General features: G+C 38.5%; 1 protein-coding gene across 8 annotated transcripts in view; it reads left to right on the top strand.

Annotated features, from left to right (window-relative positions):
* The window catches only part of RAI14 (retinoic acid induced 14), a 138,733-nt gene that overhangs the window by 116,594 nt on the left and 8,698 nt on the right, over positions 1-13,441 (top strand). For 5 of the 8 annotated variants that reach the window (XM_032415134.1, XM_032415135.1, XM_032415136.1 and 2 more), the window contains 9 exons: positions 909-966; positions 1,700-1,770; positions 3,423-3,529; positions 4,258-4,436; positions 4,712-4,740; positions 5,807-5,893; positions 7,018-7,104; positions 9,694-9,751; positions 12,729-12,847. In XM_032415134.1, coding sequence (XP_032271025.1) covers positions 909-966; positions 1,700-1,770; positions 3,423-3,529; positions 4,258-4,436; positions 4,712-4,740; positions 5,807-5,893; positions 7,018-7,104; positions 9,694-9,751; positions 12,729-12,847 — 795 coding nt within the window. The remainder of the gene's footprint in view (positions 1-908; positions 967-1,699; positions 1,771-3,422; positions 3,530-4,257; positions 4,437-4,711; positions 4,741-5,806; positions 5,894-7,017; positions 7,105-9,693; positions 9,752-12,728; positions 12,848-13,441) is intronic. The other 3 variants (XM_032415137.1, XM_032415139.1, XM_032415140.1) reach the window with 3 other exon arrangements.

Raw genomic sequence — 13,441 nt, forward strand, 5'->3', positions numbered from 1 at the left:
GAATCCTGGCTCTGCCACTTCCTGTGACTTGAGTAAATTATTAACTTCTTTGTATCTCAGTTTCCTCAGATGATGGTGGGAGTGATAATAGTATCTATCTAGGGTTGTGAGGAGCCTTAAAACAATATTTTGAAGAGTGCCTGGCACGTGATAGCTAATAGGCACTATTGTGGTGGTTATTGTTAAGATTTCCATTTGAGAGTCATTAGCCTCTTGGTGGGTGTGGATGAGATTACCAAGGAAGAGAGCAGCGAGGAACCCCAAGGTTCTGTTTGGCTAACAGAGGGGGAGTGGCCAGAGCAGGGGCCAGGAAAGCGGGCTAGTGTGGAGCCGAAAGGAAGGAATGTTTGGAGAAGCGGGTGGATTGCTGTAGGGGGAGGACACAGATGTTTGTTGTTGTGGGAAACATGAAGGTTGTTGGTGACCGACTAGGGCCATCTCTGTGGAGTCTGGAGGACAGCACGCAGCTGCACTGGGTTTGGAAGTGAATGGAAAGCGAGGAAGCCTGGATTGCACATGGGCCGTTCTTGACAGAAAGTTGGTTTTGTGAAGGGAGATAGAGAATTAGGGCAGGAAATGGGGGGAAAGATGGGATCAAGGTGAGAACTCCTAGAGCATGTGTGTTAGCTGGTGGGGATGATCTGCTGGTGATGGGGTGCTAGTGTGAGAGAGAGGACAGGACAGCCAAAGCAACAAAGAGCTGACCTCTTGCCTGGGTCACCATTACTTGGAAATGAGTCCCGTCCCGTCCCCCCCCCCCACCTCCCCAGTAGGCCCCGGAGCGCAGCAATCGGGGCTTAGTCCTATTTAAACTCTTCCTAATAAGATACATCATAACCTTGCAGGAAAAGGATGAACTAAACAGAACTGAATTTGATTATGTGTATTTATTTATTTTTGTCTTCTAGTCTAAATGCCCAGCCGAAAGCGTTGACAGTTCTGGGAAAACAGCTTTACATTATGCAGGTGACTTTCAGTATCTTATTTATCTTCTGCCACAAGAAATAACTAAATTTTCCTTTTCCTCATTCAAGCCATGATCTTTCCTCATTCAAGCCATTTTATTTCTGATACTGTTGTCTGTCATCATTCCTAGAATTTCCATTTCCCTCAGTTTGCAAAACGTGTGGAGTTTTATCAAAGAACACATCTAGAATTCATCAATTGTGCCAAACAATCAGTAAAAATTGTCATGGTTATTGTATTTTAATTAATGTAAGCTTCTTATTTAAGAGGCACTCATAAGCATTTGCAGATTTCATGGGATGTTTGATACAGACTTTTTTGATTTGGGGCTCAAAAGAAACCCCGATTTTATTTATCAGTGTTCTGTTTTACTGTCTGTTTTTATCTCACACAACTCCAAGTAATAGGACGCTGACACCGAACTCAGGAATGATGAGATTTATAAATTCCCGTTAGTGCTCGTTGTGGACAAGCTAAGTCCTTACAAAATGCTAAACCAAGTATTTGTATAAGGGCAACTGGCAGCCACTGGCTTTAGGTCTGGAAACATCAAAATTTAATAGTAATTGAAAACACCTTACTTAACCTTCCTGATACCATTGCTCTTCAGTGCAACTAGAGTAACATAGGCAAACCGGGTGGGACGCGAACTTTCCGTGTCCTGAACGTGTTTGACATCCCTGCTTATGTGAACAGCGTTGTGATGGGCTGTGGTGTTTGCTTCCTTCCCCAGCGGCACAAGGCTGCCTTCCAGCCGTGCAGGCTCTTTGCGAGCACAAAAGCCCCATAAACCTCAAGGATTTGGTGAGTATCGGGCGGCTACTAGATGGACACTGGTTTCTAGAGCGCTCTGGGCTACTCCCGAAAGTCACGAAGACATTTAGAGACCTAAGCATTTGGCAAGACTAGTGATTTCCAACCTGGGTCCTCTTCTGCCAAATGGATTCAAGTATTCTCTCCACTGGTCCCTGAACCATTAACAAGACATTTTGCAACATGCGCTTCCTGATGTGTGTATTTGTTTCTGAGCTTGTCTGCCATCAACCTAAATATTAATAAGGCTGACTTTCTTGATTTTTAGCAATAAGAAATAAGTCTAAATTGAAGTTCTGTTATTTCTGTTCTTTCCCATGTATCATCTTGGGTACTCTTGGTTAGGGTTTCTCAACTTTTGAGGACTGCTTCTAGACTATTTTAACCTTGCTGGACTATTTTGAGAGTAAATGTACATGCCATTCAGTCCTGGTTTACAAAGTTAAATTTCCTGCCATAGGATGGGAATCGACATGCATACGCGTTGTACCTAACGGGGATATTGCTAAGTGAGTTTATAGAATCTGAGGACGAATTCGCACTCCCTGAATCTCAGTGCTTTATAACCAGAAAGTATTATAACTTCACAGAGATAACTTTTTAGAAATGTGTCTGAAATTCTATTTTAAATGGAGACTCAATCTTTAAGCAGTAATTATATTTTTTTAAGTCCTCATGTTAAATCATTGGCTATATTGTAATTTATTTTTTCCTTTGCCTCTGTGAATACATCTACCTTAAAAATTACTATCAACCCCATTTGTGAGGAATGTTCAAGGAAAAAGCAGAACAAAAACTTCTGTTTATGGTTTGTATCATTTGAGTTAGGACCTCTTCACCCTAAGATTGTGGAAATAGTCACCTGTATATTCTTCTGGTATTTTTTCTTGTTTTCTGTTGTAAATAATGTTTAAATTCTTAATTTCCTTACATGATTTGTATATAAGTTGGGATCTCATTTTTTTTCTCTCTCTCTCTTTTTTTTTTTTTTTGCCTTTTTAATTTTTTTAAATTTTAATTTCAGTGTAGTTAAAATACAGTGTTACATTAGTTTCAGGTATATAATACAGTGATTCAACATCATTTTCTTTTTTTTTTTAAGGAATGCCAATTGTCATCTTAAATCATTCTTTCCATTGATCTTTTATCTAGTCAGGTGTCAGGAATAGACAGACTCTTAATTTCTGTTCTGTTTTGGCACCTGTCAGGTGATGAAAGCATTCACTCTCTGAGAAGGGAATAGCAGAATGAATGGTAGGAAGCATGTGGTTCGCTTGGAAGAAGCTGCCACCACCACCTGTGGAAACAAGTCCTTCATTTCTCCAGAGCCATCTCCTCAATAAACATGATATACTTGCCTTGAGCCTTTACATACTTGGTGTTGCCCTCTCTCTCACATCATCGCCAGACTGAGTGATGGTCGCTGAAGGAACAAGTAGCCCAAGAGGCCGAGGTTCTGAGGAAAAGCTAACAGTTGGTGCAGCTCCGTAAGAAGAGCTGTGCTGAGATGTAACGGTACACAGTTGGGATGCAAACTGTCATGGTGGCAGGACGGCTCAGGAATAAATGTACAAAGAGCGAGGTCCTTTGCGATTCTGGCCATTTGGTGTCTGAGTTACAATCAATCTGAATTTGTCTCCTAGGATGGGAATATACCACTGCTGCTTGCAGTACAAAATGGCCACAGTGAGGTCTGTCGCTTTCTCCTGGACCACGGAGCAGATGTAAATTCCAGGGACAAAAATGGAAGGTACCACAGAAATAGAAATCATGGGATTTCGGCGATATCTACATTCTGGGAGTCTCAAAATAACAAAGCTATCTTTTGGATCATTTGTTATAAAGTGCTTTTAATTTTTTCATTTTTTGCCTTTTTTTTTTTTTTTTTAAGTAAACTCTGTGCCCAACATGGAGCTCAAACTCATGACCTTGAGATCAAAAGCCACATATTCTACTGACTGAGCCAGCCAGGCATCCCTCCTGCCTCTTTTGATAATCCAGAATCTGTTTTGACTTAAAATAGTTTTCCCTCAGACCTCAGTCTATGATGAGATTATTGAATACTAAAGTGACTAGGCCATTTCCAGTGGCTTCTCATGCAAAATTAAACAAGAGTAAACATATTGGCTGCTTTTAAAAATAGTCATAGTGATGTATAGGTACTTTAAAATGCTTGAGGTGAAAAGAGGACATAATTTATGCCAATCATTAAATTCCATCATATTTAGAAGATTATGTTTAGAAGATTATGTCTCTGTTATTTGACCTAATATGGTTTAATGTTTTGATTTAATCTGAAGTTTAAAAACAAAAATAACCTAATTTCATCTCGCTAGCACTACATTTCAAATTCCCTAGATTAAGTGTATATGTTTAACTGCACTTATCATCTTTTCCTTGTTTTCAAGATAAATGACTTCCCAAGAAAGTGTCTTCCCATTGTCTTAGTACTAATTTGGTGTCTCCTTTTTTCTTTAGAACTGCTCTCATGCTGGCTTGTGAGATCAGCAGCTCTAATATCGTGGAAGCCTTAATTAAAAAGGGTGCAGACCTAAACCTTGTAGATTCTCTTGGACACAATGCCTTACATTATTCCAAACTCTCAGAAAATGCAGGAATTCAAAGCCTTCTATTATCAAAAATCTCTCAGGATTCTGGTATGTGAAAGAAAATAGCCAGTGTTGTTTTAAATTTATCCACTCCATTTTCCCCAAAGGGTAAAGGAATGTGTGCAATATGATCTATTTTGTTATTCCTTTAAACATATTCTTGAAGAAAAATGAAGTGTTATATATTGTGTTTGTTGTGTTATGGGTGTGAGTGTGTGTGTGTATGTGTGTATCCGCCACCAAAAGCCCCAAAGTGGATGTGAGTCATGGTCCTTACAGTTCTGTTTTTTTTTTTTTTTTTTTTTCCATTTTTTCCTCTACAGATTTAAAGACACCAACAAAACCAAAGCAGGTATTTATCTTTGGGGGAGAGAATTTTTTTTGTCATCATAGCTTGTGGGACTTTGAAAATGTCCTGATTAAACCACTCTGTGGTCCACTAGAAAAGTGACAAAAACTATGTTGAAAATACTTAAGGAGTGAAAAATCTTTAGAATAAATGATTCATTGTTAGAAAATGGTAAAGGTTTTCTTAATGGTTTACCCTGTTGCCAAAGCATGTAACTTTAAAACTTGCTACTTATATATTCATCTTTTTCTGAAATGTACTAATATTTTCTGTTGGTGTAAAAATGTTTGGTTAACTCTGTGAACAAACAACAATATTTTAAATGCTTGTGTATCCCATGGATTATAGACCTCCATCCATGACAGTGTGAGATATTTAATGAACATAAGAGGTTTAGCTTGTCCTTTCATTTTAATTGGAACTTTTCTAAAATGTCGTTAGAGTTACAGAAATTGAGAAGATTGCCCTGTTATTTTGGAGTTTTTCCCTAAAAACATCATCAGTGTTTTTTCCTTTTTTGATGAGATGTATAGTTGACTGTTGTATTTATTTACTTATACATCCAGGTTCTTGAAAAATTGTCATAAACAGGAAATAGTCAATACTGAATTTATTAGGTACTAGCTGGGTTACTTATTTATAACCTTCAGAGATGACATTTCCCCTTGCCCCCATATCAACATTCTTTAATGAAAGGAGTGAAAATAATGCAAAGGTGGTAGAAATACCACTGCTTTGCATTAAGACAGAAGCTAAACGAGGAATGTATCCTGGGTTCTAAACGGGGGCAGACAGCTCCCCATCCTCCACTTTCCCAATTCTCCACACCAACTTAATCTGGTTTTGTCTTGTGTTTTATATTTTCTGGCTATTAAAGCATGGGCTGCTGGAAGAGCACTTGGAGCATGCATATTACTTATTTTTATGTGGGTAGCAGATGTCAGGTCTTGATAAAATAAGAAATGCATGAACAGTTGAGGTTTTTCTCATTTGGTTGATGAAGCTGTTTGTTCAGACTTTACTAACCGAACTAACCCACCTCCGTTCTTTGGACTGTGATAACTTCCAGCATGATCAAGTCTCTAAACTAAGCTCAGAAAGAAGTGGAACTCCAAAAAAACGCAAAGCTCCACCACCTCCTATCAGTCCTACCCAGGTAAAGACAAAAGCAAACCAACAGTGAACAAACATACAACATCACCAGCAAAAAACCACGATTTTGTCATTTTGTGTTCAGGCCAAAAAGAAATGTTTTAGGATTGACCCTTAAATGCACATTTTTTTTTTCACATTTATTTTTTTTTTAAAGATTTTATTTATTTATTTGACAGAGCACTAGAGAGCGAGAGCAAGCAGGAGTGGGGGGAAGAGGGAGAGGGAGAAGCAGGCTCCCTGCTGAGCAGGGGGCCCGATGTGGGCCTCGATCACAGCACCCTGGGATCATGACCTGAGCAGAAGGCAGACACTTAACTGACTGAGCCACCCAGGCGCCCATTAAATGCACATTTAAAATTTTCTTTACTGGTTTTCAATTACAGAGGGCGGTATGAAGGATTTTGATTATTAGTATGGAAATAATGTTGATTCTTATTTATTGCAAGGCTGAGGAGTTGAACAGTATCTTTTTTAAAAGCCTCAAGGAAAAAAAATAAAAATAAATAAAAGCTTCAGGGAAATTTCTCAAAATCTTATGACAGAAACTTCTTCCTTAAGTGAAGCTCAGTCTCTTTTTAGTACCTCACATTAATAGCTCACATGAAGGCAGGAAGAATGGGTGGCTGGTGAGGCAGTTAATTGAAAATGAATTTTAGTTGGTTTCTTAAAACACTGCTAAAATGTATTTGCCTTACTAATTACATTGAAGGTTGGCTAATATTAAAAGCAGCTTTCATTTCTGAGCTTATAGTGACTGTTGCCTAGAGGAGGACGCTCAGATGTCTGTGAAATCTCTCAAGTAGTTGAGAGGAATGTCTCCTCTGATAAGTTGTGTTAGCTATGTGAGCATATTCACTGATAATATTCTCAACATGCCACAGTTTTACAGGTTTTGAAAATTGCTTCTCATGACTAGAGAAACAGAGTTACTTAGTTATACTCTGCAAGGTTTCGGAAAGTATTTGAGGGGCTACATTAAGTTGAAAATACTCTTGAATTAATTGAGACTAAGGATGGTTACCATTAGATTTATTTGCATTGGTTAAGTAGGTGAATTCTTTCACTAGAGAAGAAAAGACCTTGAAGAAGCATTCTTTATCTGTGATTTTCATTTTGTCTTTTAAGTTGAGTGATGTGTCTTCCCCAAGATCAATAACTTCAACACCACTTTCGGGAAAAGAATCCGTGTTTTTTGCCGAACCACCCTTCAAGGTAATTCCTTTCCGTGTTCAATTAATTTTGAATCTTAAGATACATAATAGATATGATTTAAGTGGTACAACGTTGGGCAAAACAAAATAGACTTCCCAGTGATTGGTTCACAACCTTTTCATCATGAAGCACCCTTCAGTTATTTCTCTTGGCCTGGACTCCACACACAAAGAGTAGAATGAATAAATTACATTCATTAAGTAATAACTAATTTTCTTCCTTTTAAAAAAAGGGACAAAGATAAGAACTTAACTGATAGCCAGTCTTCTTACTAAATCGAGTTGATATAATGCCAATCAAAAAGAAAGAAATGTTGATTATTCTTTGATGTCTTACTGACAAGTAATTGTATATTTTTAATTAAGGTTTTTTGTAAACTAATATGCATTAATTTTAGAAAATCCATTCTACCTGATTCTCTAGATTTGTTGTTGGAAAGTACTTTAAGAAATGGGGGGACATTTCAATTTACTAACTGTTTACCTAACCATCGCTAGGAAATCATGCTTGGAAAGAAAATAAAAATTGTAATTGTTGAAATGAAATTGCAGTGGTATCTATATTGCTTTCCCCCATCTAAGAATTACCAAAGATAAATTTTCTTTGAACTTGGATGCACAGTGATCTGAAAAAGATTGTCAACCTGACATTTCTCCCACTTTTAACTAGATTTTATTAATAAATTTTTTTTTTTTTAAAGATTTTACTTATTTGACAGAGAGAGACACAGCGAGAGAGGGAACACAAGCAGGGGGAGCGGGAGAGGGAGAAGCAGGCTTCCCGCTGAGCAGGGAGCCCAATGCGGGGCTCAATCCCAGGACCCTGGGATCATGACCTGAGCCGAAAGCAGACACTTAATGACTGAGCCACCCAGGCGCCCCTTTATTAATAAATTCTTAAGATGAATATCTATGCAAGGAAAGGCAAGAAAGTTTTATGCTCTTACAATTAGTACCCTACTATCTTCTAATATAATCATGGCTCAAAGGATGCAATGCATTCCAAAGAATAATATCACAAATTACAGTTTTCAGAAATGGAGTGTGAAAAGACTTTCATTTCTTTACCCCCACACACACACAAAAGATAAGAAGTGACACCATTTAGAATGGCTAAAGTTTAAAAATACCAAATGTTGGTGATAATGTGGAAGAACTAGAATTGTTCCGCTCTGCTGGTAGGAATGTAAAGTGGCAAAACTACTTTGGAAAACTGACAGTTTCTTTAAAACTTCATCATACACCTAACATATGATCTAGCCATCTATTCACTGATGTTTATCCAAGAGAAATTAAAATGTATGTCTCAAAAAATTATATACACAAATGTTTATAGCAGCTTTATTCACATATCCCAAAACTAGAGACAATCCAAATGTCCGTCTGCAAGTGAATGGATGAGGATAATGAGATATGTCCATACAATTAATTATTACCCGGCTATAAAAAAGAATGCAGAGCTGTACAAGCATTATCATAGATGAATCTGAAAGTCATCATGCTGAGTGAAAGAAGCCGGACACAAATTCATACCCATGACATTCCATTTATAGGAATTCTAGATAATGCTAACAGGAGAGTGGCGGTTGCCCGGGGCTGGGGCGGGCAGGGATTGGCTGTGTTGAAGCAGGAGAAAACTTGTCGGGTTAATGGAAATATTCTGTGTCTTGATTATGGTGGTGGTTCCATGGGTGTGTATCTATCAGAGCCCCTTACACCATAAACTTTAAATGGATGCTCTTTATTGTACCTTAAGATAGTTGAAAAATTAAACATCTATTTTTATAAAGTGAAAAGACAGCTTTTTGTAAAGATGAGTACTTGCCAAAAATGAGCCACTTTATTTTTAGCATTTGGGCTTTCACAAAAGTTCCTTTGCTGAAAACTTATCCCTCTTATCAGGTCTATGGCTCATCTGGATGAAACATAGTAATTTCTGGCAACTCGTTGTATTTTGTTTTGAAATGAAAGTCTGGCTTTGAAGTTGCAAGAATTTTTGCAATGTATTTAGCAGACAGATATTCAAGGACAAAGGTTTAGAGGAAATCTTTAGAGGATTGTCAGTCCATGACCATAAAGCTTTTTAGTCCCTTATAAAATTACCTTTATCTTCCCTGACAGGTCTTATTTACTACAATTTCTCTTAGAAATATTAATAATAATACATTAATAGCAATTAATGTATAAAATAGTAAAGCTAAAAAATAGTTCTAATGTATTTTAATCAATGTATTACCCAGACAGGTAAAACTTGTATTTCACTATGAAAGTAATATTTGCCATCTCAAGTTTTAGGACAAAGACATAAAGTTATTACATTAAAAGATATTTGTATTATACTTACTACATGAAATTTCTGAAAAATATTTTGAGGTTATATGCTCTGGAACCTAACGTTTTAGAGATTATACCTCAGTAGATAATTGTCACTTTTATTCACTTATATTTTAAAATATTTTCTTTCCTGGGGATTTTCTAACTTTTTCTAGAAGGCTAACTGTTCTGTGTCAACTCAGGGGGGAAATTTGCTTGCTTCTCTTGTGGAATACTACAGTCAGGAATATTCTTTTAAGTCATTTTTGCGTTCCAGCAGGCTGAGATCAGTTCTATACGGGAAAACAAAGACAGACTAAGTGACAGCACTACAGGTAAGATGAAGGGAGAGCTGTTTTTGTCCTTTTGACAGGTCTGTAGTCCATGGCCATTTAAAGAGAGCAAAGGCCAAGCCGGGAGGGAGTGCAGGGAGGTTGGGGAGCCCTGGGGACCCCAGAGCTGCCAATACTACACAGGCTGACACTTTCCTTACTTCTGGAGGCTTTTACCTGGATTTTCAGGAGTCTGTAAGCATGGATGTGAAAAAAATATATCTCTGTTTTCATTTGTCCCTAAATGTCAGCAACTTCCTTCAACTATGAATATAGACAAATAACCCCCAATGATATTAGCAGACCGGTGACTTTGCCAATAAGAGAATTCACAGATAATGTCATGTCACCTTACTCTTATCGCGGGTATCTGGAAATATCACTCTCTGCTAGAAATATGGCAGTTACTAGACCTGCTGCCAGATCTGGTTATTTGGTGTATTACAAAATCAGCTCTTAAATTACTATAGCCTGGGTATTCTCTTTTATGCATTTTATTTTATTTTAAAGATTTATTTATTTTAGAGAGAGAGCACATTCATGCACAAGAGGAGGGAGGGGCAGAGGGAGAGAATCTTCAAGCAGACGCTCCCCTGAATGCAGAGCCCGAAGTGGGGCTCGATCCCATGACCCTGAGATCATGACCTGAGCCAAAAACCAAGTCTGTTCCTTAACTGACTGAGCCACCCAGGTGCCCCCCTTTTATGCATTTTAAATAAAACATTATTTTGCGATGAGGTCCTCTGCTGCCGTCAGCAAGCAGCAGTCCTTGCCACTGGGCAGCAAGTTATTTCCTGAAAGGAGAGCCAACTGAGCATTTCCGTGGCTGCACGATCTAACTTTCCCACTTTGGATTTTAAACAGATATATGCAAAGACAAAGTGTTAATGAAGTCACACACAGTCATACTGTCTTCACCAAGACAAAGTTTCATTCATTGCCTTAAGAGTCCATCCTGTGGGTTTACTCTCTAAGAATGTAGTATAGTACCCCCAGAGTCCATTTAAAATGTCACATAAATTATTTCTAAAGCTCCTTTTGCTTCAACATTCACTTTCTTAGCCTATTATGCATTTCATATGTTTGGAACTTTTAACTTACAGAATTTAGAAATACTAAACTTTCTAATTCCTGGCAGAGATCCATGTTAATTGAACACTTGTTACGTTGGATTCTTTAGAAACCATCCATTGTATTTTATTTTTTTTTTAATTATTTATTTTAGAGAGAGCCTGTGTGCAAGCAGGAGGAGGGGCAGGGGGAGAGAGAGCATCTCAAGCAGACTCCCCACTGAGCACAGAGCCTGATGCAAGGCTCAATCTTAGGACCCTGAGATCATGACCTGAGCTGAAACCAAGAGTCGGACACTCACCCAACCCAGGCACCCCTCCATTGTATTTGAGAAGTAATTTCTGTAGTTTAGAATTACAGTCATGCTCTCAGTCCTCTGGTTTATTCCAAACTCAGCAGACATTATGTCAAGGGGACTCTATAAAGCTGTGGTTTAGGCACCAGACATCAGAAGTAAACATTTCTATGAAGAAATGTCATTTTGTATCCTTCCAAATTAAGAGTAAAGTTTTCATCTTTGCATTAAATGCCTGTGAGAAAATAATAAAATAATGGTAAAGAATGTAGGTCAGTGCTATTCAGATTGTGGTCGTAAACTGTTGCCAGTCTACAGGAAATAAGGGGTTTGCACCAGAAAGCCATCCAGCGATACTGCTAAGCACACGGTTTTGTCCAGCACTTTTTTTTTTTTTCCATAGGAACACTGTATGAAGGAGGAGGTGTGCTGAATGACATTCTGAAACAAGGTTCTTGTCTCAGCACATTGAATAGCATTGCTTTAGATGCCATTTCAGCATGATAATCAGTAGGATGTCAAAAAGTGGTGGTTTACCGACAGTAGGATTGTGGGATCCAGAGGTGACCATTTCGTGGTGGGGTGGTCATCGGGTCATCGAATGCTGGGTCCTGAAAGATGCCTACAAGTGACCTAGCCAAAGAGATGCTGCAAGGGCAGTCGTATGCATGAAGAATTTTTTTTTTTTTTTTAAGATTTTATTTATGTATGTATTTGAGAGAGAGAGAGAGAGAGAGAGAGAAACAGCATGAGAGGGGATAGGGTCAGAGGGAGAAGCAGGCTCCCCGCCGAGCTGGGAGCCCGATGTGGGACTCGATCCCAGGACTCTGGGATCATGACCTGAGCCGAAGGCAGTCGCTTAACCAACTGAGCCACCCAGGCGCCCATGCATGAAGAATTAAAGCAGCAGCTTTGTGTTGAGAATATAGAGGGTATGATGGAAAGTTTGGATCTGAGGAAGATGTGTTACTAGAGATCAAGGGCCATACACCTGAAAAAGTACATTGGCACCAGATGATGGAAGCCTTAACCCGAGGAAGCAGTCTGGAGATTAATTTTGGAGAGAGAGTGTGATTAAAGCACTTGAACCACAGGACTGACCCTATCAAAGCATGTTTCAGGAAGATTAGCCTGAGTAAGGCGATATTTTTACTATGGAGAGAGAGAGAGAGAGTTTTGTTACAGCGCTGTTTGCAGGATTTCCAAGCCGGGTGATAAAGTTTGAACTAGAGTAACGGTGGTAGGGATAAGAAGTAAACCAGGATATTTCTAAAAGGATTCACAGAAATGAGACTTACTAGGCATGGGAGGAACAAAAAGCAACCAAGGTACGATACTTAATCAGGTGAATGGAAAATATATGAACAAATCCCATCAGTTTTCAGATGAGCTTGTATGCGTCCAGGCCTCTGGTCCTGTGCTGGGAATACCCCAGGAAGGAAACCCCAGGACCCGAGAATTGCTGTTTGTCTACCCAGCTGCTGGAGGCTTTCTTTCATAGTCAGGACCAGGAATAAGCCCTGGATTGGGTAGAAAGTGACTTGGTTAAAGGTCAGAGAAGGACTGGTTTAATTTTTTTAAATATTATTTTAAATTGCTTTTCACTTTTCCAAGGTGCTGATAGCTTATTGGATATAAGTTCTGAAGCTGACCAACAAGATCTTCTTGTCCTGTTGCAAGCGAAAGTCGCTTCTCTTACCTTACACAATAAGGAATTACAGGATAAATTACAGGTGGGTACAGAGATTGCTACCACAGACTCTTCTGTAGTGTCAGACAATGGGGTTTTTTCAGGTTAGTCAGATGATACTTTGTTTTAAACATCTCATATAGTTTCTTCTTTTTTTAATATAGTTAGCCTTGAGCATTTTACGGTTTCAAATTATCTGTTGAGAAAGGAGGTATTCATTAACTACATTTCTGTAAATTGCTAAATTGGTCAATTATACATAATTATATGCTTAGTCTATGTTATAGATGACATATATGTATATGTGTGTGTGCGTATGCATGTATAATTACCCATTCATTTAGTAGAGCTGATCATTTAGCAGATTTAAGAACTTAAATAAGAAGTAGCTGTACTAATAAGCCCATTGCCCCTTTCGGCAACTGGAATAATATAAGCAAAGGAAAAATTATGAGTCAGAGGCTTTAGGGCCAAAACAAATCTTGTGTTTTTAAAGTGGCCCACATCAGCAGTCCTAATAGAGCATACAATAAGCTCAGAGTCATTAATCTGCCTCTCATGTCCCGGACCATATTTTGTCATGGGGCAAGAGTACACATAAAGGAACCCTGTGGCTCTCCGATACAGAAGCTCTGGA

Source organism: Phoca vitulina, unplaced genomic scaffold (assembly GCF_004348235.1).
Source record: "Phoca vitulina isolate PV1807 unplaced genomic scaffold, GSC_HSeal_1.0 scaffold17, whole genome shotgun sequence".
NCBI classification, from domain to species: domain Eukaryota; kingdom Metazoa; phylum Chordata; class Mammalia; order Carnivora; family Phocidae; genus Phoca; species Phoca vitulina.